At 45.1% G+C, this 26896-nt stretch overlaps 1 protein-coding gene across 6 annotated transcripts in view; it reads left to right on the forward strand.

Annotated features, from left to right (window-relative positions):
• LOC106611257 (thrombospondin-2) overlaps positions 1 to 26896 on the forward strand; it is a 43730-nt gene that overhangs the window by 7707 nt on the left and 9127 nt on the right. For 5 of the 6 annotated variants that reach the window (XM_014211281.2, XM_045686993.1, XM_014211275.2 and 2 more), the window contains exons 5-14: positions 10442 to 10650; positions 13298 to 13438; positions 13690 to 13783; positions 14633 to 14803; positions 15883 to 16059; positions 16586 to 16759; positions 17618 to 17745; positions 18311 to 18463; positions 26008 to 26226; positions 26524 to 26631. In XM_014211281.2, the coding sequence (XP_014066756.1) occupies positions 10442 to 10650; positions 13298 to 13438; positions 13690 to 13783; positions 14633 to 14803; positions 15883 to 16059; positions 16586 to 16759; positions 17618 to 17745; positions 18311 to 18463; positions 26008 to 26226; positions 26524 to 26631 (1574 nt within the window). The remainder of the gene's footprint in view (positions 1 to 10441; positions 10651 to 13297; positions 13439 to 13689; positions 13784 to 14632; positions 14804 to 15882; positions 16060 to 16585; positions 16760 to 17617; positions 17746 to 18310; positions 18464 to 26007; positions 26227 to 26523; positions 26632 to 26896) is intronic. The other variant, XM_014211300.2, reaches the window with a different exon arrangement.

The following is a 26896-nucleotide window of genomic DNA, read 5'->3' on the forward strand; positions in this document are numbered from 1 at the left end:
ATTATCTGTGGCTATGAAACAAACAAAGCATGCAACAAATAGAGCAGAAAAACCTAGCCTTGCCATAAGAGTTGGCAAGACAGCACAGACAGACATGAACATAGGAATTGGCATGACAGCACAGACATATCTGGGACAAGGCTAGGTTTCTCCCCTTCACGTGTTGGATGTTTTCCATCCCATCCTGACCTGGCCTGTGGGTGGTCTACTACCAACTGTGCTAGAGAAGAAAAGCTGGCATTGAACCCAGCATAGTGTAATTGTGTTGGACATGACCAGGCTAAGTGTCATTGTGTTGGACATGATGACCAGGATCAGTGTCAGTGTGCTGGACATGATGACCAAGATCAGTGTCAGTGTGTTGGACATGATGACCAGGATCAGTGTCAGTGTGTTGGACATGATGACCAGGATCAGTGTCAGTGTGTTGGACATGATGACCAGGATCAGTGTCCGTGTGTTGGACATGACCAGGCTCAGTGTCAGTGTGTTGGACATGATGACCATGATCAGTGTCCGTGTGTTGGACATGATCAGGCCCAGGGTCAGTGTGTTGGACATGATGACCAGGATCATTGTCAGTGTGTTGGACATGATGAGCAGGATCAGTGTCCGTGTGTTGGACATGACCAGGCTCAGTGTCAGTGTGTTGGACATGATGACCAGGATCAGTGTCAGTGTGTTGGACATGATGACCAGGATCAGTGTCAGTGTGTTGGACATGACCAGGCTCAATGTCAGTGTGTTGGACATGATGACCAGGATCAGTGTCAGTGTGTTGGACATGATGACCAGGCTCAGTGTTAGTGTGTTGGACATGACCAGAATCAGTGTCAGTGTGTTGGACATGATGACCAGGATCAGTGTCAGTGTGTTGGAAATGATGACCAGGATCAGTGTCAGTGTGTTGGACATGACCAGGCTCAGTGTCAGTGTGTTGGACGTGATGACCAGGATCAGTGTCAGTGTGTTGGACATGATGACCAGGATCAGTGTCAGTGTGTTGGACATGATGACCAGAATCAGTGTCAGTGTGTTGGACATGATGACCAGGCTCAGTGTCAGTGTGTTGGACTATGACCAGGCTCAGTGTCAGTGTGTTGGACATGACCAGGCCCAGTGTCAGTGTGTTGGACGTGATGACCAGGATCAGTGTCAGTGTGTTGGACATGATGACCAGGATCAGTGTCAGTGTGTTGGACATGACCAGGCTCAGTGTCAGTGTGTTGGACACGATGACCAGGATCAGTGTCAGTGTGTTGGACGTGACCAGGCTCAGTGTCAGTGTGTTGGACATGACCAGGCTCAGTGTCAGTGTGTTGGACATGACCAGGATCAGTGTAAGTGTGTTGGACATGATGACCAGGATCAGTGTCAGTGTGTTGGACATGATGACCAGGATCAGTGTCAGTGTGTTGGACATGACCAGGCTCAGTGTCAGTGTGTTCGACATGATGACCAGGATCAGTGTCAGTGTGTTGGACATGATGACCAAGCTCAGTGTTAATGTGTTGGATATGACCAGAATCTGTGTCAGTGTGTTGGACAAAATGACCAGGATCAGTGTCAGTGTGTTGGACATGACCAGGCTCAGTGTCAGTGTGTTGGACATGACCAGGCTCATTGTCAGTGTGTTGGACATGATGACCAGGATCATTGTCAGTGTGTTGGACATGATGACCAAGATCAGTGTCCGTGTGTTGGACATGATGACCAGGATCATTGTCAGTGTGTTGGACATGATGACCAGGATCAGTGTCAGTGTGTTGGACATGATGACCAGGATCAGTGTCAGTGTGTTGGACATGACCAGAATCAGTGTCAGTGTGTTGGACATGATGACCAGGATCAGTGTGTTGGACATGACCAGGCTCAGTGTCAATGTGTTGGACATGACCAGGCTCAGTGTCAGTGTGCTGGACATGATGACCAGGATCAGTGTAAGTGTGTTGGACATGATGACCAGGATCAGTGTCATTGTGTTGGACATGACCAGGCTCAGTGTCAGTGTGTTGGACACGATGACCAGGATCAGTGGCAGTGTGTTGGACGTGACCAGGCCTTAGTTTCAGTGTGTTGGACATGACCAGGCTCAGTGTCAGTGCGTTGGACATGATGACCAGGATCAGTGTAAGTGTGTTGGACATGATGACCAGGATCAGTGTCAGTGTGTTGGACATGACCAGGCTCAGTGTCAGTGTGTTGGACATGATGACCAGGATCAGTGTAAGTGTGTTGGACATGATGACCAGGATCAGTGTCAGTGTGTTGGACATGACCAGGCTCAGTGTCAGTGTGTTGGACATGATGACCAGGATCATTGTCAGTGTGTTGGACATGATGACCAGGATCAGTGTCAGTGTGTTGGACATGATGACCAGGATCAGTGTCGGTGTGTTGGACATGACCAGAATCAGTGTCAGTGTGTTGGACATTATGACCAGGATCAGTGTGTTGGACATGACCAGGCTCAGTGTCAATGTGTTGGACATGACCAGGCTCAGTGTCAGTGTGTTAGACATGATGACCAGGATCAGTGTAAGTGTGTTGGACATGATGACCAGGATCAGTGTCAGTGTGTTGGACATGACCAGGCTCAGTGTCAGTGTGTTGGACACGATGACCAGGCTCAGTGTCAGTGTGTTGGACATGATGACCAGGATCAGTGTAAGTGTGTTGGACATGATGACCAGGATCAGTGTCACTGTGTTGGACATGACCAGGCTCAGTGTCAGTGTGTTGGACATGATGACCAGGATCAGTGTAAGTGTGTTGGACATGATGACCAGGATCAGTGTCATTGTTTTGGACATGACCAGGCTCAGTATCAGTGTGTTGGACACGATGACCAGGATCATTGTCAGTGTGTTGGAAATGATGACCAGGATCAGTGTCCGTGTGTTGGACATGACCAGGCTCAGTGTGTTGGACATGATGACCAGGATCGGTGTCAGTGTGTTGGACATGATGACCAGGATCAGTGTCAGTGAGTTGGACATGACCAGGCTCAGTGTCAGTGTGTTGGACATGATGACCAGGATCAGTGTCAGTGTGTTGGACATGATGACCAGGCTCAGTGTTAATGTGTTGGACATGACCAGAATCCGTGTCAGTGTGTTGGACATGATGACCAGGATCATTGTCAGTGTGTTGGACATTATGACCAGGATCAGTGTCAGTGTGTTGGACATGACCAAATCAAATCAAATGTATTTATATAGCCCTTCGTACATCAGCTGATATCTCAAAGTGCTGTACAGAAACCCATCCTAAATCCCCAAACAGCAAGCAATGCATTGAAGACACGGTGGCTAGGAAAACTCCCAGGAAAAACTCCCTGAAAGGCCAAAAACGATGACCAGGATCAGTGTCAGTGTGTTGGACATGATGACCAGGATCAGTGTCAGTGTGTTGGACATGACCAGGATCAGTGTCAGTGTGTTGGAAATGATGACCAGGATCAGTGTCAGTGTGTTGGACATGATGACCAGGATCAGTGTCAGTGTGTTGGACATGACCAGGCTCAGTGTCAGTGTGTTGGACACGATGACCAGGATCAGTGTCAGTGTGTTGGATGTTTCCAGGCTCAGTGTCAGTGTGTTGGACATGACCAGGCTCAGTGTCAGTGTGTTGGACATGATGACCAGGATCAGTGTAAGTGTGTTGGACATGATGACCAGGATCAGTGTCAGTGTGTTGGACATGACCAGGCTCAGTGTCAGTGTGTTGGACACGATGACCAGGATCAGTGTCAGTGTGTTGGACGTGACCAGGCTCAGTGTCAGTGTGTTGGACATGACCAGGCTCAGTGTCAGTGTGTTGGACATGATGACCAGGATCAGTGTAAGTGTGTTGGACATGATGACCAGGATCAGTGTCAGTGTGTTGGACATGATGACCAGGATCAGTGTCAGTGTGTTGGACATGACCAGGCTCAGTGTCAGTGTGTTCGACATGATGACCAGGATCAGTGTCAGTGTGTTGGACATGATGACCAAGCTCAGTGTTAATGTGTTGGATATGACCAGAATCTGTGTCAGTGTGTTGGACAAAATGACCAGGATCAGTGTCAGTGTGTTGGACATGACCAGGCTCAGTGTCAGTGTGTTGGACATGACCAGGCTCATTGTCAGTGTGTTGGACATGATGACCAGGATCAGTGTCAGTGTGTTGGACATGATGACCAGGATCAGTGTCCGTGTGTTGGACATGATGACCAGGATCATTGTCAGTGTGTTGGACATGATGACCAGGATCAGTGTCAGTGTGTTGGACATGATGACCAGGATCAGTGTCGGTGTGTTGGACATGACCAGAATCAGTGTCAGTGTGTTGGACATTATGACCAGGATCAGTGTGTTGGACATGACCAGGCTCAGTGTCAATGTGTTGGACATGACCAGGCTCAGTGTCAGTGTGCTGGACATGATGACCAGGATCAGTGTAAGTGTGTTGGACATGATGACCAGGATCAGTGTCAGTGTGTTGGACATGACCAGGCTCAGTGTCAGTGTGTTGGACACGATGACCAGGATCAGTGGCAGTGTGTTGGACGTGACCAGGCCTTAGTGTCAGTGTGTTGGACATGACCAGGCTCAGTGTCAGTGCGTTGGACATGATGACCAGGATCAGTGTAAGTGTGTTGGACATGATGACCAGGATCAGTGTCACTGTGTTGGACATGACCAGGCTCAGTGTCAGTGTGTTGGACATGATGACCAGGATCAGTGTAAGTGTGTTGGACATGATGACCAGGATCAGTGTCAGTGTGTTGGACATGACCAGGCTCAGTGTCAGTGTGTTGGACATGATGACCAGGATCATTGTCAGTGTGTTGGACATGATGACCAGGATCAGTGTCAGTGTGTTGGACATGATGACCAGGATCAGTGTCGGTGTGTTGGACATGACCAGAATCAGTGTCAGTGTGTTGGACATTATGACCAGGATCAGTGTGTTGGACATGACCAGGCTCAGTGTCAATGTGTTGGACATGACCAGGCTCAGTGTCAGTGTGTTAGACATGATGACCAGGATCAGTGTAAGTGTGTTGGACATGATGACCAGGATCAGTGTCAGTGTGTTGGACATGACCAGGCTCAGTGTCAGTGTGTTGGACACGATGACCAGGCTCAGTGTCAGTGTGTTGGACATGATGACCAGGATCAGTGTAAGTGTGTTGGACATGATGACCAGGATCAGTGTCAGTGTGTTGGACATGACCAGGCTCAGTGTCAGTGTGTTGGACATGATGACCAGGATCAGTGTAAGTGTGTTGGACATGATGACCAGGATCAGTGTCATTGTTTTGGACATGACCAGGCTCAGTATCAGTGTGTTGGACACGATGACCAGGATCATTGTCAGTGTGTTGGAAATGATGACCAGGATCAGTGTCCGTGTGTTGGACATGACCAGGCTCAGTGTGTTGGACATGATGACCAGGATCGGTGTCAGTGTGTTGGACATGATGACCAGGATCAGTGTCAGTGAGTTGGACATGACCAGGCTCAGTGTCAGTGTGTTGGACATGATGACCAGGATCAGTGTCAGTGTGTTGGACATGATGACCAGGCTCAGTGTTAATGTGTTGGACATGACCAGAATCCGTGTCAGTGTGTTGGACATGATGACCAGGATCAGTGTCAGTGTGTTGGACATGACCAGGCTCAGTGTCAGTGTGTTGGACATGATCAAATCAAATCAAATGTATTTATAAAGCCCTTCGTACATCAGCTGATATCTCAAAGTGCTGTACAGAAACCCATCCTAAATCCCCAAACAGCAAGCAATGCATTTGAAAGAAGCACGGTGGCTAGGAAAAACTCCCTAGGAAAAACTCCCTAGAAAGGCCAAAAACCGATGACCAGGATCATTGTCAGTGTGTTGGACATGATGACCAGGATCAGTGTCCATGTGTTGGACATGACCAGGCTCAGTGTCAGTGTGTTGGAAATGATGACCAGGATCAGTGTCAGTGTGTTGGACATGATTACCAGGATCAGTGTCAGTGTGTTGGACATGACCAGGCTCAGTGTCAGTGTGTTGGACACGATGACCAGGATCAGTGTCAGTGTGTTGGATGTTTCCAGGCTCAGTGTCAGTGTGTTGGACATGACCAGGCTCAGTGTCAGTGTGTTGGACATGATGACCAGGATCAGTGTAAGTGTGTTGGACATGATGACCAGGATCAGTGTCACTGTGTTGGACATGACCAGGCTCAGTGTCAGTGTGTTGGACATGATGACCAGGATCAGTGTAAGTGTGTTGGACATGATGACCAGGATCAGTGTCAGTGTGTTGGACATGACCAGGCTCAGTGTCAGTGTGTTGGACACGATGACCAGGATCATTGTCAGTGTGTTGGACATGATGACCAGGATCAGTGTCAGTGTGTTGGACATGACCAGGCTCAGTGTGTTGGACATGATGACCAGCATCAGTGTCAGTGTGTTGGACATGATGACCAGGATCAGTGTCAGTGTGTTGGACATGACCAGGCTCAGTGTCAGTGTGTTGGACATGATGACCAGGATCAGTGTCAGTGTGTTGGACATGATGACCAGGCTCAGTGTCAGTGTGTTGGACATGACCAGGGTCATTGTCAGTGTGTTGGACACGATCAAATCAAATCAAATGTATTTATATAGCCCTTCGTACATCAGCTGATATCTCAAAGTGCTGTACAGAAACGCATCCTAAATCCCCAAACAGCAAGCAATGCATTTGAAAGAAGCACGGTGGCTAGGAAAAACTCCCTAGGAAAAACTCCCTAGAAAGGCCAAAAACCGATGACCAGGATCATTGTCAGTGTGTTGGACATGATGACCAGGATCAGTGTCCATGTGTTGGACATGACCAGGCTCTTTGTCAGTGTGTTGGAAATGATGACCAGGATCAGTGTCAGTGTGTTGGACATGATTACCAGGATCAGTGTCAGTGTGTTGGACATGACCAGGCTCAGTGTCAGTGTGTTGGACACGATGACCAGGATCAGTGTCAGTGTGTTGGATGTTTCCAGGCTCAGTGTCAGTGTGTTGGACATGACCAGGCTCAGTGTCAGTGTGTTGGACATGATGACCAGGATCAGTGTAAGTGTGTTGGACATGATGACCAGGATCAGTGTCACTGTGTTGGACATGACCAGGCTCAGTGTCAGTGTGTTGGACATGATGACCAGGATCAGTGTAAGTGTGTTGGACATGATGACCAGGATCAGTGTCAGTGTGTTGGACATGACCAGGCTCAGTGTCAGTGTGTTGGACTCGATGACCAGGATCATTGTCAGTGTGTTGGACATGATGACCAGGATCAGTGTCCGTGTGTTGGACATGACCAGTCTCAGTGTGTTGGACATGATGACCAGCATCAGTGTCAGTGTTTTGGACATGATGACCAGGATCAGTGTCAGTGTGTTGGACATGACCAGGCTCAGTGTCAGTGTGTTGGACATGATGACCAGGATCAGTGTCAGTGTGTTGGACATGATGACCAGGCTCAGTGTTAATGTGTTGGACATGACCAGAATCCGTGTCAGTGTGTTGGACATGATGACCAGGATCAGTGTCAGTGTGTTGGACATGACCAGGCTCAGTGTCAGTGTGTTGGACATGACCAGGCTCATTGTCAGTGTGTTGGACACGATCAAATCAAATCAAATGTATTTATATAGCCCTTCGTACATCAGCTGATATCTCAAAGTGCTGTACAGAAACCCATCCTAAATCCCCAAACAGCAAGCAATGCATTTGAAAGAAGCACGGTGGCTAGGAAAAACTCCCTAGGAAAAACTCCCTAGAAAGGCCAAAAACCGATGACCAGGATCATTGTCAGTGTGTTGGACATGATGACCAGGATCAGTGTCCATGTGTTGGACATGACCAGGATCAGTGTCAGTGTGTTGGACATGACCAGGCTCAGTGTCAGTGTGTTGGACACGATGACCAGGATCAGTGTCAGTGTGTTGGATGTTTCCAGGCTCAGTGTCAGTGTGTTGGACATGACCAGGCTCAGTGTCAGTGTGTTGGACATGATGACCAGGATCAGTGTAAGTGTGCTGGACATGATGACCAGGATCAGTGTCACTGTGTTGGACATGACCAGGCTCAGTGTCAGTGTGTTGGACATGATGACCAGGATCAGTGTAAGTGTGTTGGACATGATGACCAGGATCATTGTCAGTGTGTTGGACATGACCAGGCTCAGTGTCAGTGTGTTGGACACGATGACCAGGATCAGTGTCAGTGTGCTGGACATGATGACCAGGATCAGTGTCAGTGTGTTGGACTTGACCAAGGTCAGTCTCAGTGTATTGGACATAATGACCAGGATCAGTGTCAGTGTGTTGGACATGAACAGAATCAGTGTCAGTGTGTTGGACATGATGACCAGGATCAGTGTCAATGTGTTGGACATGACCAAGGTCAGTGTCAGTGTATTGGACATGATGACCAGGATCAGTGTCATTGTGTTGGACATGATGACCAGGCTCAGTGTCAGTGTGTTGGACATGATGACCAGGATCAGTGTCAGTATGTTGGACATGACCAGGCTCAGTGACATTGTGTTGGACATGATGACCAGGCTCAGTGTCAGTGTGTTGGACATGATGACCAGGATCAGTGTCAGTGTGTTGGACATGACCAGGCTCAGTGTCAGTGTGTTTGAGATGACCAGGATCATTGTCAGTGTGATGGACTTGATGACCAGGCTCTGTGTCAGTGTGTTGGACATGATGACCAGGCTCAGTGTCAGTGTGTTGGACATGACCAGAATCAGTGTCAGTGTGTTGGACATGATGACCAGGATCAGTGTCAGTGTGTTGGACATGACCAGGCTCAGTGTCAGTGTGTTGGACATGATGACCAGGCGCAGTGTCAGTGTGTCTGACATGACCAGGCTCAGTGTCAGTGTGTTGGACACGATGACCAGGATCAGTGTTGTGTTGGACATGAACAGAATCAGTGTTAGTGTGTGGGACATGATGACCAGGATCAGTGTCAGTGTGTTTGACATGACCAGGATCAGAGTCAGTGTGATGGACATGATGACCAGGATCAGTGTCAGTGTGTTGGACATGATGACCAGGATCAGTGTCAGTGTGTTGGACATGACCAGGCTCAGTGTCAGTGTGTTGGACATGATGACCAGGCGCAGTGTCAGTGTGTCTGACATGACCAGGCTCAGTGTCAGTGTGTTGGACATGATGACCAGGCTCAGTGTCAGTGTGTTGGACATGATGACCAGGCGCAGTGTCAGTGTGTCTGACATGACCAGGCTCAGTGTCAGTGTGTTGGAAATGACCAGGCTCAGTGTCAGTGTGTTGGAAATGACCAGGCTCAGTGTCAGTATGTTGGACATGATGACCAGGCTCAGTGTCAGTATGTTGGACATGATGACCAGGATCAGTGTCAGTATGTTGGACATGATGACCAGGCTCAGTGTCAGTGTGTTGGACATGATGACCAGGCTCAGTGTCAGTGTGTTGGACATGATGACCAGGCTCAGTGTCAGTGTGTTGGACATGATGATCAGGCTCAGTGTCAGTGTGTTGGATGTGATGACCAGGATCAGTGTCAGTGTGTTGGAACAACCAGGATTATTTTCAGTGTGTTGGACATGATGACCAGAATCAGTGTCAGTGCGTTGGACATGATGATCAGAATCTGTGTCAGTGTGTTTGACATGACCAGGATCAATGTCAGTGTGTTGACATGATGACCAGAATCTGTGTCAGTGTGTTGGACATGACCAGGCTGCTTTGGCTTCCTGCTGTAGATCAGTGCTCCGTCCATGAACAGAGAACACAGAGAGAGAAGATGGAGAAATCTAGGGACGCGTCCCAAAAGTCATCCTATTCCCTATATATTGCACCCTACGGGCCCTGGTCAAAGATTGTGCACTACAAAGGGGATACGGTGCCAGTTGGGACATACTCTGTTGCTAGACAGGCTGAGGCCCCATGTTAAAAATAAAATGGAAGTGGATGATGAAACAGAACAATGTGCTTCACATTGAGGACTCTACTGAGTGCCCTCAATCTCTGGGGTCATGAAGATTTAAGAGGCATCACGTTGTGAGCAGACAGCTCTATTAGGAGTTGTTTTCTACACCTCCTCAGATTCTGTGTGCTCTCTGATGATATAGTTCACATAGATGGAAGACTTCATTTCCTAAAGTGAAACATGTGCAATCCCTCAATCTCCATGCTGTTTCTGCTCAATGACATCTGCTTTAAGGACTCATTAAGACGATTTAACAGATAGGAAAGACTGAAAATAATTGAATTATGTGATGAAGTTCTTTGTGCTTTCCTCTTCATTATGCTCTTGCATCAGCAGGGTTCATCACATGTAATGATCATCAATTCTTCATCCATTCTCTCTCTCTCTCTGTCCATCTGTACCCCCCGTCCACATCCCTGTCCCCGTCCTCCTGTCAGAAGAGGCCAACACGGTGGTGAGTGAGAGCACAGACATGGTGGATGTGAGTTCCTCCACCGCCATCACCACTAACTTCATTGGCCAGAAGACAGAGAATCTGGGAGCAGATATGTGTGAACGATCCTGTGAGGAACTCAGCACCATGTTTCAGGAGCTCAAAGGACTGCGGGTTGTAGTGGGGAACCTCATTGACGGCCTGCAGAAAGTGGTATGTACAGATGTCCTCTGATCATGGGGGGGTGCTCCATACTTTCTGTCTTGTCTACTATCAGTTTGTCTTGTCTACTATCAGTTGGTCTTGTCTACTATCAGTTTGTCTTGTCTACTATCAGTTGGTCTTGTCTACTATCAGTTGGTCTTGTCTACTATCAGTTGGTCTTGTCTACGATCAGTTGGTCTTGTCTACTATCAGCTGGTCTTGTCTACTATCAGTTGGTCTTGTCTACTATCAGTTGGTCTTATCTACTATCAGTTTGTCTTGTCTACTATCAGTTGGTCTTATCTACTATCAGTTGGTCTTGCCTAGATCAGTTGGTCTTGTCTACTATCAGTTGGTCTTGTCTACTATCAGTTGGTCTTGTCTACTATCAGTTTGTCTTGTCTACTATCAGTTTGTCTTGTCTTCTATCAGTTTGTCTTATTTACTATCAGTTTGTCTTGTTTACTATCAGCTGGTCTTGTCTACTATCAGCTGGTCTTGTCTACTATCAGTTTGTCTTGTCTACTATCAGTTGGTCTTGTCTACTATCAGTTGGTCTTGTCTACTATCAGTTGGTCTTGTCTACTATCAGTTGGTCTTGTCTACTATCAGTTGGTCTTGCCTAGATCAGTTGGTCTTGTCTACTATCAGTTGGTCTTGTCTACTATCAGTTGGTCTTGTCTACTATCAGTTGGTCTTGTCTACTATCAGTTGGTCTTGTCTACTATCAGTGTGTCTTGTCTACTATCAGTTTGTCTTGTCTACTATCAGTTGGTCTTGTTTACTATCAGTTTGTCTTGTCTACTATCAGTTTGTCTTGTCTACTATCAGTTGGTCTTGTCTACTATCAGTTGGTCTTGTCTACTATCAGTTTGTCTTGTCTATCAGTTGGTCTTGTCTACTATCAGTTGGTCTTGTCTACTATCAGGTGGTCTTGCCTATCAGTTGGTCTTGTCTACTATCAGTTGGTCTTGTCTACTATCAGTTGGTCTTGTCTACTATCAGTTGGTCTTGTCTACTATCAGTTTGTCTTGTCTACTATCAGTTTGTCTTGTTTACTATCAGCTGGTCTTGTCTACTATCAGCTGGTCTTGTCTACTATCAGTTTGTCTTGTCTACTATCAGTTTGTCTTGTCTACTATCAGTTTGTCTTGTTTAGTATCAGTTTGTCTTGTTTAGTATCAGTTTGTCTTGTCTACTATCAGTTTGTCTTGTCTACTATCAGTTGGTCTTGTCTACAACCAGTTTTCTATGGAACTGTGTTTGTGAACAAATTAGTGCACTCCATGAACTAATGTTACCAGTTACCTTGATTCTTTAAAATAATGTTTATGGAATGATAGACTGTTGTTAGGTGTAACCGAGAAAATTAGGGAACATTTGGGAGTCGGTATAAATAGTTTGAAGTCTTCTTTGGGGGTTAACATGAGAGACTTTCTAGAGAGATGCTGGTAAAGCAAACCAAAGACCCTGTTGAAGTCATGAAGCAAGGCATGGTAGAACTACTAAAGCAGTGGAGCTAACTGTGTGGTCAGAGTCAGAGTGTGAATCAATGAGGCTGGTTTTATGGCACGTAACATGTGGATATAGGAAGTGTTCCCAACTTCCCTTGGCTGTGATTGGCTTCAGCTAGCGGCTCCTCTCAAGCCTGATATCTGGCTGGGTTTAAACAGACCATGTGCTTCATTCTCCTTCCTCTGTGTGTGTGTGTGTGTGTGTGTGTGTGTGTGTGTGTGTGTGTGTGTGTGTGTGTGTGTGTGTGTGTGTGTGTGTGTGTGTGTGTTCGACTGCTCACTGTGAACAGCTATGGTCCCCAAGGCTCTTCCAGACCAAGTGGTGTCTCATAACACTGAAGTGGAGCTACACTACCCTCTGTGGTATCACACACACAATCTCACACACAAACACATAATCACACACACAACTTAATAAAGTGACCTCACGTGTTGCCTTCCTTGAAGCAGTAAGATTGTCAGGAGCAACATGTACTGTAGCTCCCTATGGCTTCCTCCCAGATGGAGGGAGGTATGAAGTTATTCTATGTGTCTGTCTGTTGGGGTCTCCTCAGACAAAGAAAACAGGCTAGCTCCATGCGTCTTCCTTTCATATGGATGGAGTTATGCATCCTATGTGCTTTTATTGCCATTTTATTTGCTTTAAGAAAGCTTTTTGACTGTAGGCTATGTCTTTCTGGCTGTCGTATCCTCAGACAGGCTTTTACTCTAGAGCAGGGGTGTCAAGCTCGTTTTGCCCCGGGGCCGCATTCGCTCTTCAATGAGGTCCAGAGGGTTTTACTGAAAATGTGTTGTATCTCCTCACTGTCAACATTTTGACTCAAACCAACCCTGCTGTAGAGTCTAGACTATGTGTATCTGTCTGTCTGTATCCTCTCTCCTCAGGCTGAGTAAAAACCCATGATGAACTTGTCTGTCTGTCTGTCTGACTATATCTGTCTGTCTGTCTGACTATATCTGTCTGTCTGTCTGACTATATCTGTCTGTCTGTCTGTCTGTCTGTCTGTCTGTCTGTCTGTCTGTCTGTCTGTCTGTCTGTCTGTCTGTCTGTCTGTCTGTCTGTCTGTCTGTCTGTCTGTCTGTCTGTCTGTCTGTCTGTCTGTCTGTCTGACAATGTCTATGTGTCTGTCTCCTCTCTCCAGACCGAGGAGAACACAATGATGAAGGACACTCTGGGAAAGATAAAGACCTCCAAGGAGAAACACATGTGCTGGCAGGATGGACGGATGTTTGAAGATAAGGAGGACTGGGTGGTGGACAGCTGCACCACGTGTACCTGCCAGGTAGGAGACATACAAACCTCCTTAAATGGAGAGACATGACAGACACAGAATGTCATAGGGTGGATATGGTTTTGATTGATTGATAGATTTGTTTGGTTAATTGGTTGGTTGGTTGATTAATTGATCCCAAATTAATCAGTCATAAACCTTTGAGAAGTGCCCAGATCCTGAGGTCTTACAAGAAACTAATTCATTCATAGGTCACCTATAGCAACTAATGTCCCCAAAAAATGTTTTTTGGCGCATGACAGGACTCAAAGATCGTGTGTCACCAAATCACCTGTCCCCCTGTAGCCTGTGCTAGCCCCTCCTTCATCGACGGAGAGTGTTGCCCTGTGTGTCTGCGTAAGTAGCCACTCATTCTATACACCATTCTATCATTAAACCCTTGCAACAGCCTAATCCTGACTCATAACCATTGAACGGAAGGAAAAATAGCAGAATGTGGCTTTAATAACTGTTTCCATAATCTTTACAGGAGGTATCGCAATTAGGAAACGTACTGAAGTGAAAACGAGACTCCTGAGCCCTGTAAAAACAATGGCATCACATTGATCAATAAACAATTGCTTACCTCGCTTAATTTCACATCTAGCTGAAGATTAACAATTACTATAACACGTATTCTCTCGCAAACACACTTCGCTTCATTTCACATCTGGCTAAAGTCCTTTCTAGAGCCAAGGCCTCTGATGCCAGATCTGAGTACCAGAGAAACAACGTTTCCATGCATATTAAGTTTGAATAATAGAGCCGTGTTATTGTTGTACAGCTGGTTGGTCTGTAAAGGGACGACCACGTTTTAATGTTCTACATGAAAACAGCAGCACTACAGGCTGCCATACTCTGAAGTGCTGAAGTGGTCTCTGTGAACCATGACGTCATATAAAACCTAAGCATCAAAACAGACTGCTCTCCAGAGCTTTGTTTCTCTGCATCTTTTGAAGCGTTCCTAGTTCCAACAATGACACAGAGCAACTGTAGACGAGATGGTGTGGTGGGGAAACATGCAATAATGCAATGAGTTGACTTCATCGTAGAAAGATAGCTTTGCGCGTTTATTTTGTTTAAGGTTTGTTACATTTTATTTACATTTAATTGAAATAATATACATTCATCTAGATAGCAGGGTTTTCACTTTTCAGAGGCAGCACATGATGATTTGTCATTAATAACCCTTTGAGTTTCCCCCAGCCAAGGACAGTGAGGACGGCTGGTCCCCCTGGTCAGAGTGGACAGAGTGTACTGTCACCTGTGGGACAGGTACTCAACAGAGAGGACGCTCATGTGATGCCACCAGTAACCCCTGCTCTGGACCATCCATCCAGACCAGGAAATGCAGCCTAGGAAAATGTGACAGCCGAGGTGAGTCAACGTGTCTGCTACAGTCTACTTTGTGTCAACCTACCTTGACCTCTATTGGTTAGACTGTTTCCACTCTGAAGCTTGTTGCCATTTTAAATACACTTTATAGAAAGTTTGATTTAATATGATTTGATTAGACCAACTAAGGACCTTTGGGTGAACATGATGGTACCTCTCTCCCATCTCATGATGGTACCTCTCTCCCATACCATTACCACTGAGAAAGAGAGTAGTTTTAGCCAAAACAGCAGTGTGATGTTTTTACAGACAAAAGACAACCACATCATAAATGTAGTATTTTCCTGCAACTGCCAAGTGAGAGTGTGTGTGTTTCTGTGTGTGTGTGTGTGTGTGTGTGTGTTTCTGTGTGTGTGTGTGTGTGTGTGTGTGTGTGTGTGTGTGTGTGTGTGTGTGTGTGTGTGTGTGTGTGTGTGTGTGTGTGTTTTTGCATGTGAGGGTTTGTGCGAGTGTATGTTTGTGAAAGGATCAAGAGAGAGGATGATGTCGTTAGAAGCAGCTGTGTAATGATGGAACAGGGGACAAAGTGACTGAATAGACATATAGTGTACTGCTCTGCTAGGCTGGAGATGGCTGGACAGGGACCTCATCCCACTCTGACTCAAAATACTTCTCTTACTCTCTCTCTCTCTCTCTCTCTCTCTGTCTGTCTGTTTGTTTCTGTCTGTCTCTGTCTGCTGTGGGAAATAGGTCACGTACATGGCTGTAGAGGGTGTGTCCATCCTGTTAGCCTAAAGGACTCACTAGTACCCACCAAACAACGTCACCCATAGCGACCTACATATTAGTGGTTTATTATACTGTAACCAAATTACCCAGAAATGGATAATAAAGACATTTAAATCTGAAAAAATAATATATGCCATTTAGCAGAAGCATTTATCCAAAGCCACTTGCAGTCCTATGTGCATACTGTACATTGTTTACGTATGGGTGATCCCCGGGATCAAACCCACTATTCTGGCGTTACAAGCGGCATGTTCTACTGCACTAAAAAGGACTACCATATTACATGTATGTATTTTCCTATACACTGCCTTGACTGACCTGTGTGTATTCAGTTCGTCAGGATGGTAGGTGGAGCCTGTGGTCTCCATGGTCATCATGTTCGGTGACGTGTGGCGAGGGTCAGATCACCAGGATACGCCACTGCAACGCCCCCACACCACAACTGGGGGGCAAAGACTGTGAGGGCCAGGGGAGAGAGACACAGCGCTGTGAGGCCAAGCCCTGTCCCAGTGAGTATGGTGGCCCAAGAGGAACAACACAGACAGACAGGCACATTGTCCATACCAGACCTGGGTTCAACATTTTAGCTGTGCACTGATTGAGCTTGCCTCTTTCTTTAGAAAGAGAACTACTTTGAACCCGGGAGTTTGATCTGATTAATAACCACTAACCTGGATTTAAAAACAGGCAGAATGAGACGTTTTATAGCTCGTTCCACTCACATAGGATGGGGCACCATTCACATGCTAAACATTCTGTCTGTCTTTTATAAAACTACTGCGGTTAAAGCTTCCAGACCGCAACAGGGCTGAGAATTGAATGACCCCTAGGAGATGTGTAGAGTGGTTTGTGTGTGACTGTAGGCCTTCAACTACTACTGTAATTCACTTTCTTACAGTAAAAGAGACTTGATAAGGCAGTAATGTAAAGTAGTAAAACCTCCCCAATGTGGAGGTAGCCCCCAATGTGATCTAAAAGAGATCCTAACAAACAGTGTGATGGTCCACTAACTGCTTATTTGTTGTCCATGTGCAGTTGACGGTGGTTGGGGACCGTGGTCGCCATGGGCGATCTGCTCGGCAACCTGTGGGGGTGGAGTTAAGGGTCGGACCCGTGTCTGTAACAGCCCCAAACCCCAGTACGGAGGCAAGAAGTGCCCCGGGGAGACCAACGACAGTAACGCCTGCAACAAACAGGACTGCCCTATTGGTGAGTGAGTGTGCACGTGTGTGTGTGTGTGTGTGGACTGTGTGTGTTTGTGTGCGTGCGTATGTGTCGCACCCAGCACCTCCACCAGGTGCTGGGTGCGACAGTTCATTCTAGCATTCCTGTTTAGTTATTATACCTCATTTCAACATTCCTGTGATAGGTGCTCTTAGAATGGCTAATTTATTCACATATTTGTGCTGATAACAAAGTCTGGGAGGATGTGTTTGGCCTATTATGAGAAGGAAGACATTAGCTAATGCTAACATTGCTCTGAAAGCACTGAAACCTGCTAACTTGGAGAGAAATGAAGGAAATGAAGGAAGCAACCTGAAGGGAGCAACCTGAGCAACCTGGAGAAGCTAAATGTCAATATCGAAATATCAATACACAAATGTCCAAACGTAGCTGCATTAGGCATGTCCTGGTTCTCTTCATTATCATAACCGGTCGCCATGTTTCTTTCACATGGCTGTTTTAGTTATAGCTCTTTTATATTTCTGCTAACCATGCTAATCCCTGTCAGATGGCTGTCTGTCTAACCCATGCTAACACCTGTCAGATGTCTGTCTGCTAACCATGCTAATCCCTGTCAGATGGCTGTTTGTCTAACCCATGCTAACACCTGTCAGATGGCTGTCTGTCTCACCCATGTTTTATTGTTCCCTGTCAGACGTCTGTCTGTCTAACCCATGCTAATCCCTGTCAGATGGCTGTCTGTCTAACTCATGCTAATCCCTGTCAGACGGCTGTCTGTCTAACCATGTTTTATTGTTCCCTGTCAGACGGCTGTCTGTCTAACCCATGCTAATCCCTGTCAGACGGCTGTCTGTCTAACCATGTTTTATTGTTCCCTGTCAGACGGCTGTCTGTCTAACCCATGCTTTGGGGGAGTGGACTGTAACAGCGGCTCTGACGGATCCTGGGAGTGTGGACCATGCCCCCTTGGTTTCCGTGGCAACGGCACCCACTGTGAAGATGTCAACGAGGTAAATTAGGGTTAAAGAAGGTTACACAAGTTAGATACTTTAACTAATGATTAACCCTAACCTTAACTTTAGCTCTAATCATAGCCCTAAATTAATGTAGATCACCAGGCTATGCCTAACCCTAACCATTAGTTCATCCTGAACTCATTCATAGTCTTGACCTGTTACCCTTTTATAATCTGACCCTACTTCTGATCCTCTTCTTCCTCAGTGTGACATGGGCTCTGATAGATCAATATGATCGATTGATTTGACCTGATCCTCTTCCTCCTCAGTGTGACATGGGCTCTGATAGATCAATATGATCGATTGATTTGACCTAATCCTCTTCTTCCTCAGTGTGACATGGGCTCTGATAGATCAATATGATTGATTGATTGTTTGATTTGATTTGATCTGATCCTCTTCCTCCTCAGTGTGACATGGGCTCTGATAGATCAATATGATTGATTGATTGTTTGATTTGATTTGATCTGATCCTCTTCCTCCTCAGTGTGACATGGGCTCTGCTTTCTGACTGATGAGTTGAATTAATTTATTTGATATGTTTTTTTCCCCTTCTCAGTGTGACATTGTGTCAGATGTCTGCTTTAAAGCAGGTGGAGCATTGCGTTGCGTCAACACAGACCCAGGGTTCCACTGTCTGGCCTGTCCACCCCGCTACAATGGAACACAACCCTTCGGTGTGGGGGTGGAGGCTGCCAGCAAGAACAAACAGGTACGTCTGTGCCGGTTTTAGACCTAGTGTATTCTTTAGACAGCGTATTAGTGGAGGTTGTATGAGGCTTGGTTTACAGTATTAGTAGAGGTGGTAGGAGGCTTGGTTTACAGTATTAGTAGAGGTGGTAGGAGGCTTGGTTTACAGTATTAGTAGAGGTGGTAGGAGGCTTGGTTTACAGTATTAGTAGAGGTGGTAGGAGGCTTGGTTTACAGTATTAGTAGAGGTGGTATGAGGCTTGGTTTACAGTATTAGTAGAGGTGGTAGGAGGCTTGGTTTACAGTATTAGTAGAGGTGGTAGGAGGCTTGGTTTACAGTATTAGTAGAGGTGGTAGGAGGCTTGGTTTACAGTATTAGTAGAGGTGGTAGGAGGCTTGGTTTACAGTATTAGTGTAGGTTGTATGAGGCTTGGTTTACAGTATTAGTAGAGGTGGTAGGTGCTTTGAGGCTTGGTTTACAGTATTAGTAGAGAAGGTAGGTGGTATGAGGCTTGCTTTACAGTATTAGTAGAGGTGGTAGGTGGTATGATGCTTGGTTTACAGTATTAGTAGAGGTGGTATGAGGCTTGGTTTACAGTTTTTTACATTTTATTTTATTTCACCTTTATTTAACCAGGTAGGCTAGTTGAGAACAAGTTATCATTTACAACTGTGACCTGGCCACGATAAAGCAAAGCAGTGCGACACAAACAACAACACAGAGTTACACATGGAATAAACAAACGTACAGTCAATAACACAATAGAAAAGTCTATATACAGTGTGTGCAAATGAAGTAAGATTAGGGAGGTAAGGCAATAAATAGGCCATAGAGGCAAAATAATTACAATATAACAATTAAACACTGGAGTGATAGATGTGCAGAAGATGAATGTGCAAGTAGAGATACTGGGGTGCAAAGGAGCAAAAAAATAAATAATAATAACAACATGGGGATGAGGTAGTTGGGTGGGCTATTTACAGATCGGCTATGTACAGATGCAATGATCTGTAAGCTGCTCTGACAGCTGATGCTTAAAGTTGGTGAGGGAGATATGAGTCTCCAGCTTCAGTGACTTTTGCAGTTCGTTTCAATCATTGTCAACAGAAAACATGAAGGAAACGCGGTCAAAGGAGGAATTGGCTTTGGGGGTGACCAGTGAAATATACCTGCTGGAGCGCATGCTACGGGTGGGTCCTGCTATGGTGACCAGTAAGCTGAGATAAGGCGGGGCTTTACCTAGGAAAGACTTGTAGATGACCTGGAGCCAGTGGGTTTGGCGATGAATATGAAGCGAGGGCCAGCCAACGAGAGCATACAGGTCGCAGTGGTGGGTAGTATATGGGGCTTTGGTGGTCACTGTGATAGACTGCATCCAATTTGCTGAGTACAGTGTTGGAGGCTATTTTGTTAATTACATCGCCGAAGTCAAGGATCGGTAGGATAGTCAGTTTTACGAGGGTATGTTTGGCAGCATGAGTGAAGGATGCTTTGTTGCAAAATAGGAAGCCGATTCTAGATTTAATTTTGGATTGGAGATGCTTATTGTGAGTCTGGAAGGAGAGTATACAGTCTAACCAGACACCTAGGTATTTAAGTCAGAACTGGCCAGAGTAGTGATGCTAGAGGGGCGGGCAGGTGCGGGCAGCAATCGGTTGAAGAGCATGCATTTACTTTTACTTGCATTTAAGAGCAGTTGGAGGCCACGGAAGGAGTGTTGTATGGCATTGAAGCTCGTCTGGAGGTTAGTTAAAAACCTCTTACATCTAGACGTTCCGCTAGCGGAACACCTGCTCCAATATCCAATGATGGGCGTGGCGCGAAATACAAACTCCTCGAAAATCCGAAAACTTCCATTTTTCAAACATATGACTATTTTACACCATTTTAAAGACAAGACTCTCCTTTATCTAACCACACTGTCCGATTTCAAAAAGGCTTTACAACGAAAGCAAAACATTAGATTATGACAGGAGAGTACCCAGCCAGAAATAATCAGACACCCATTTTTCAAGCTAGCATATAATGTCACAAAAACCAAAACCACAGCTAAATGCAGCACTAACCTTTGATGATCTTCATCAGATGACACTCCTAGGACATTATGTTATACAATACATGCATGTTTTGTTCAATCAAGTTCATATTTATATCAAAAACCAGCTTTTTACATTAGCATGTGACATTCAGAACTAGCATTCCCACCGAACACTTCCGGTGAATTTACTAAATTACTCACGATAAACGTTCACAAGAAACATAACAATTATTTTAAGAATTATAGATACAGAACTCCTTTATGCAATCGCGGTGTCCGATTTTAAAATAGCTTTTCGGTGAAAGCACATTTTGCAATATTCTGAGTAGATAGCCCGGCCATCACAGGCTAGCTATTTTGACACCCACCAAGTTTGGCACTCACCAAACTCAGATTTACTATAAGAAAAATTGGATTACCTTTGCTGTTCTTCGTCAGAATGCACTCCCAGGACTTCTACTTCAACAACAAATGTTGGTTTGGTTCCAAATAATCCATAGTTATATCCAAATAGCGGCGTTTTGTTCGTGCGTTCAAGACACTATCGGAAGAGGAAACGAAGGGTGACGCGCCTGCGCGTATCGTGACCAAAAAAATCAAAATATTCCAATACCGTACTTCAAAGCATGTCAAACGTAAAATAGCGATAATATTCTGACCGGGAGTCATTGTTTTCGTTCAAAGACTGAAAATGTAAAATGGACTCTTTACGTGCACCCGCACACCCGTCTCATTGTTCTCAGATCGACCACTATCCAAATGCGCTACTGTTTTTCAGCCATGGACTGCAGAGTCATCATTCAACGTTCTGGCGCCTTCTGAGAGCCTATGGGAGCCTTAGAAAGTGTCACGTTACAGCAGAGATCCTCTGTTTTCAATAAAGAGACTAAAGAAGGCCAAGAAATGGTCAGAGAGGGCACTTCCTGTTTGGAATCTTCTCAGGTTTTGGCCTGCCATATGAGTTCTGTTATACTCACAGACACCATTCAAACAGTTTTAGAAACTTTAGAGTGTGTTCTATCCAAATCAAACAATTATATGCATATTCTAGTTTCTGGGCAGGAGTAATAAACAGATTAACCCCTGTGCGGCCATACGGGACGGACATCCAGCGAAAAATCATATCGCCATTAGCATAACAAAATTTAATAATTAAAATAAAAAAATAAAAAATTCTAATTATATCATTTTATAGATACACCTCTCCTGAATCGAACCACGTCGTCCGATTTCAAAAAGGCTTTACAGCAAAAGCAAAACATTAGATTATGTTAGAGGAGTATATCGTAAAAGTAGCCACATAGCCATTTTCCGACCAACCACATGCATCACAAATAACCAAAAAACAGCTAAATGCAGCACTAACCTTTGACAATCTTCATCAGATGACACACCTAGGACATCATGTTACACAATACATGCATTCTTTTGTTCGATAAAGTTCATATTTATATATAAAAACAGCATTTTACATCGGTGCGTAACGTTGACTAACTATTTTCCCTCAAATGCATCCGATGAAACAGAGCTACAATTTACTAAATTACTATTCGAAAACATTTTTAAAATGTAATATTGTCATTCTAAGATTTATAGATGAATATCTCTTGAAAGCACCTGTAATGCCAGATTTAAAATTAACTTTACTGGGTAATCATACTTTGCGATGAAAGGGGATGCAATACTCTGAAAAATAGGCTAACGTTACAGGTCAGCACCATCTTGGAACAATCGCATATCACATCTAGTCTTGTATACTATTGTCAATAATCCCTTACCTTTGGTTGTCTTCATCAGAAAGCACTTCCAGGATCCCAGGTCCACAACAAATGTATTTTCGTTCGAAAAAAATACTCCTTTATGTTCCAAGAGCTTGTTCTTGTTAGCGCGTCTGAAGGCTGCTCCAAAACTTCCGTCTGCCACGGGACAGCCATTTCGAGAAAATGCATTTTTGTCCCATTTAGGTTCGTTCAAACATGTCAAACGTTGTATAACATAAATCTTCAGGGCGTTTTTCAACAAGAGAGCCAATAAGATTCGAGGGGGACGATTGCATTGTGTTTCAAAACGTTTCGAAAGGGGAGGGTAACCAGGGGCGTCGGCGTCATAATGGTGATGGCCCTCTCCGTGTGACCACGTTCCACAGCGTCTCATTCATTCAGTTTTAACAGTAGGAGACTCAAACCACTTTGTAAAGACTGGGGACATCTAGTGGAAGCAATAGGAAGTGCTCAATGAACCATAGCTCACGGTGTGATTAATAGGCAACGTGATGAAGTTCAGTTCGCAATTCAGCATTCCACTTCCTGTTTCGATCTGTCTTGGGGTTTTGACTGCCATATGAGTTCTGTTATACTCACAGACACCATTCAAACAGTTTTAGAAACTTTCAGGTGTTTTCTATCCACAAGTATTAATTATATGCATATCCTAGCTTCTGAGTTTGAGTAGGAGGCACGAATTCTTTTCAAAAATCGCTTTAGCGCCCCCTATCCTAGGGGAACGCCAAGAGGTTAAATCGGGTACGTTTTTTTTATCCGGCCGTGAAAATACTGCCCCCTATCCATAACAGGTTAACACAGTGTCCAAAGAAGGGCCAGAAGTATACAAAATGGTGTCGTCTGCGTAGAGGTCGATCAAAGAATCACCAGCAGCAAGAGCGACATCATTGAGGTATACAGAGAAAAGAGTTGGCCTGAGAATTGAACCCTGTGGCACCCCCATAGAGACTAACAGAGGTCCGGACAACAGGCCCTCCGATTTGACACACTGAACTCTATCTGAGAAGTAGTTGGTGAACCAGGCGAGGCAGTCATTTGAGAAACCAAGGCTGTTGAGTCTGCCGATAAGAATGCGGTGATTGACAGAGTCGAAAGCCTTGGCCAGGTTGATGAAGACGGCTGCACAGTATTGTCTTTTATCGATGGCGGTTATGATCTCGTTTAGGACCTTGAGCGTAGCTGAGGTGCACCCGTGACCAGCTCGGAAACCAGATTGCATAGCGGAGAAGGTACGGTGGGATTCGAAATGGTCGGTGATCGGTTTGTTAACCTGTTTCGAAGACCTTGGAAAGGCAGGGTAGGTTAGATATAGGTCTGTAACAGTTTGGGTCTAGGGTGTCTCCCCCTCTGAAGAGGGGGATGACCGCAGCAGCTTTCCAATCTTTGGGGATCTCAGACGATAAGAAAGAGAGGTTGAACAGGCTAGTAATAGGGATTGCAACAATTGCGGATGATAATTCTAGAAAGAGAGGGTCCAGATTGTCTAGCAAAGCTGATTTGTAGTCGTCTAGATTTTGCAGCTCTTTCAGAACATCAGCTATCTGGATTTGGGTGAAGGAGAAATGGGGGAGGCTTGGGAAAGTTGCTATGGGAGGTGCAGAGCTGTTGACCGGGGTAGGGGTAGCCAGGTGGAAAGCATGGCCAGCCGTAGAAAAATGCTTTTTGAAATTGTAAATTATCGTGGATTTATCAGTGGTGAGAGTGTTTCCTAGCCTCAGTGCAGTGGGTTTTATAGTGTCCCAGACATTTTTGGAGTTTGTGCTACAGGATGCAATTTTCTGTTTGAAAAAGCTAGCCTTTGCTTTCCTAACTGCCTGTGTATATTGGTTCCTAACTTCCCTGAAAAGTTGAATATTGCGGGGACTATTCAATGCTAATGCAGGACGCCACAGGATGTTTTTGTGCTGGTCAAGGGCAGTCAGGTCTGGAGTGAACTAATTGCTATATCTGTTCCAGGTTCTTTATTTTTTGAATGGGGCATGCTTATTTAAGATGGTGAGGAAAGCACATTTAAAGAATAACCAGGCATCTTCTACTGGCGGAATGAGGTCAATATCCTTCCAGTATACCTGGGCCAGGTCGATTAGAAAGGCCTGCTCGCTGAAGTGTTTTAGGGAGCGTTTGACAGTGATGGGGGTGGTCGTTTGACCGTGGACCCATTACGGACGCAGGAAATGAGGCAGTGATTGCTGAGATCCTGGTTGAAGACAGCAAATGTGAATTTAGAGGGCAGGTTGGTCAGGATGATATCTATGAGGGTGCCCGTGTTTACGGATTTGGGGTTGTACCTGGTAGGTTCCATGATAATTTGGGTGAGATTGAGGGCATCAAGCTTAGATTGTAGGACGGCCGGGGTGGCATATCCCAGTTTAGGTCACCTAACAGTACAAACTCTGAAGATAGATGGGGGGCAATTAATTCATATATGGTGTCTAGGGCACAGCTGGGGGCAGAGGTGGGTCTGTAACAAGCGGCAACAGTGAGAGACTTAGTAGAGGTAGAGGTAGAGGAATGGTAGAGGTATTAGTAGAGGTGGTATGAGGCTAGGTTTACAGTATTAGTAGAGGTGGTAGTTGCTATGAGAGCTATAAAGTGTGTGGAACTTTACAAAGTAATGTGTATGTGTATTTGATGGTGTATATGTTAGCACTCAGTTTCCACTCTAACCACACATATCTGATGTTTTAATGATGCTTTGTTAGGTCATTAACTACTGGCACCACATCTGTTGTGGTATACATACATTGTTTCTCCTTTAAAACTGTGATAACTGTTGGGAAGTTGAATCATTTCGTTACATAGCTCGCTTTCCAATAGACCTGGGTTCAAATAATATTTGAAATCATTTAAAATACTATCAGGGCTTGATTGAGCTTACCTGGCACAATGGAACCAATAGAATAGTCACAAAACTACAAACCCTGCCCATTTGGCACTCCAGACAGGCAAAAACAAACACTCAAAAGTATTTGAATGATCTCAAATAGTATTTGAACCCAGATCTGCTCTGCCCTAATGTTGCATAACATACCTAGTAAATCACTACTTTGTCACTGGCCTTTAAAAACTGGGCCTGCTCTGATCCGAGGCTAACATCGTACGAATTGATTTGAGGGAAGGGGAAAGGGAATTGTCTCATAGCTGGCATTGAGCGCCTCTGTATCCCAGAGCTGATTAAAAGAATAAATGTTTTCTTATTGGTCATCACGCAACACTGTTGTAGCGTTATGGTATGAGCTCATGGACTGGCATCCACTCACTTCCTATAGATGGACAGCTGTAGCCATAGAGATATAACAACTGTAGCCATAGAGATATAACAGTGTTCTCTTGCTATAGCTACAGAATACACTGTAGCAGAATCCACAGGGCACAGGGGTCAGGGCAGAGCAGGGGGCATATAGATTCAGAAGTACAGCCCTCACATATGACATAACATGAAAAGACATGACATAACATCACATAACATGGCATAACATCACATAGCGTGACAAGACATGACATAACATGACATAACATGACATCTGAGAACACAGTTCACAATGAGATTGAGACCCTGATTTACTGCACTTTTACCATGCTCTTCCTTAGGAAATGAAAATATGTCAAATTAGACAAAACAAAATGGTTTATTTAAGCAATAAGATCAGAGGGGGTGTGGTATATGGCCAATATACCCCGGCTGAAGTGTCTTCTTAGGCTGTTCTCTTTCTTTCTTTCTCTCTATCTCATCTCTATCTCTCTAGGTTTGTGAGCCAGAGAACCCCTGCAAAGACAAGACCCACAACTGTCACCGTTCAGCTGAGTGTATCTACCTTAGCCACTTCAGTGACCCCATGTATAAGTGTGAGTGTAGGATAGGCTATGCCGGGGATGGCTTCATCTGTGGAGAGGACTCTGACCTAGACGGATGGCCCAATCAGAACCTGGTGTGTGGCGCCAACGCCACCTATCATTGCAGGAAGGTAACGGACCCTAACATTATGTTTCCTGGGCCACATTAAGCCTAGTCCATAGTCCTTGATTAAACCTAGACCTTCCTGGACAAGTCCTGGAATAAAAATTAGTTTCAATTCAGATTTTCCATTGAGCATGCACTTTAGTCTAGGACTAGACTTAATCTAGGTCCAGGAAACTTTTATCCTCAATGTCAGACCTGCAGATTTTCCAAATGTTTCCAATCTTACAGTGTGTCACTCGTTGATAGTTCTTCCTGTGGCTATTTCTAAAACTGTTTCCATTTCTTTATCAATCTTTAACAGGATAACTGCCCCAACCTGCCTAACTCTGGACAAGAGGACTTTGACAAAGACGGCCAGGGAGATGCTTGCGACAAGGATGATGACAATGATGCAATTGTGGATGAGAGAGTAGGAGACCTTTTTTAAAGGCCCTGTGAAGTCCAAAACATTATTGTCCTTTGTTTTTATATATATATATTTCCACACTATGAGGTTGGAATAATAGTGTGAAATTCTGAAAATGATGATAATGCCCTTTTAGTGTAAGAGCTGTTTAAAAATACCTCCTGAAATGTTGACTTGTTTGCATGGGTGGACTTTTGACCTGCCTGGCGATATAAGCTGATAGACCAATAACAAAGGTAGTTTCAAACCTAGCTACTTATGCCTCCCA

Source organism: Salmo salar, chromosome ssa01, assembly GCF_905237065.1.
Source record: "Salmo salar chromosome ssa01, Ssal_v3.1, whole genome shotgun sequence".
Taxonomy (NCBI): Eukaryota; Metazoa; Chordata; class Actinopteri; order Salmoniformes; family Salmonidae; genus Salmo; species Salmo salar.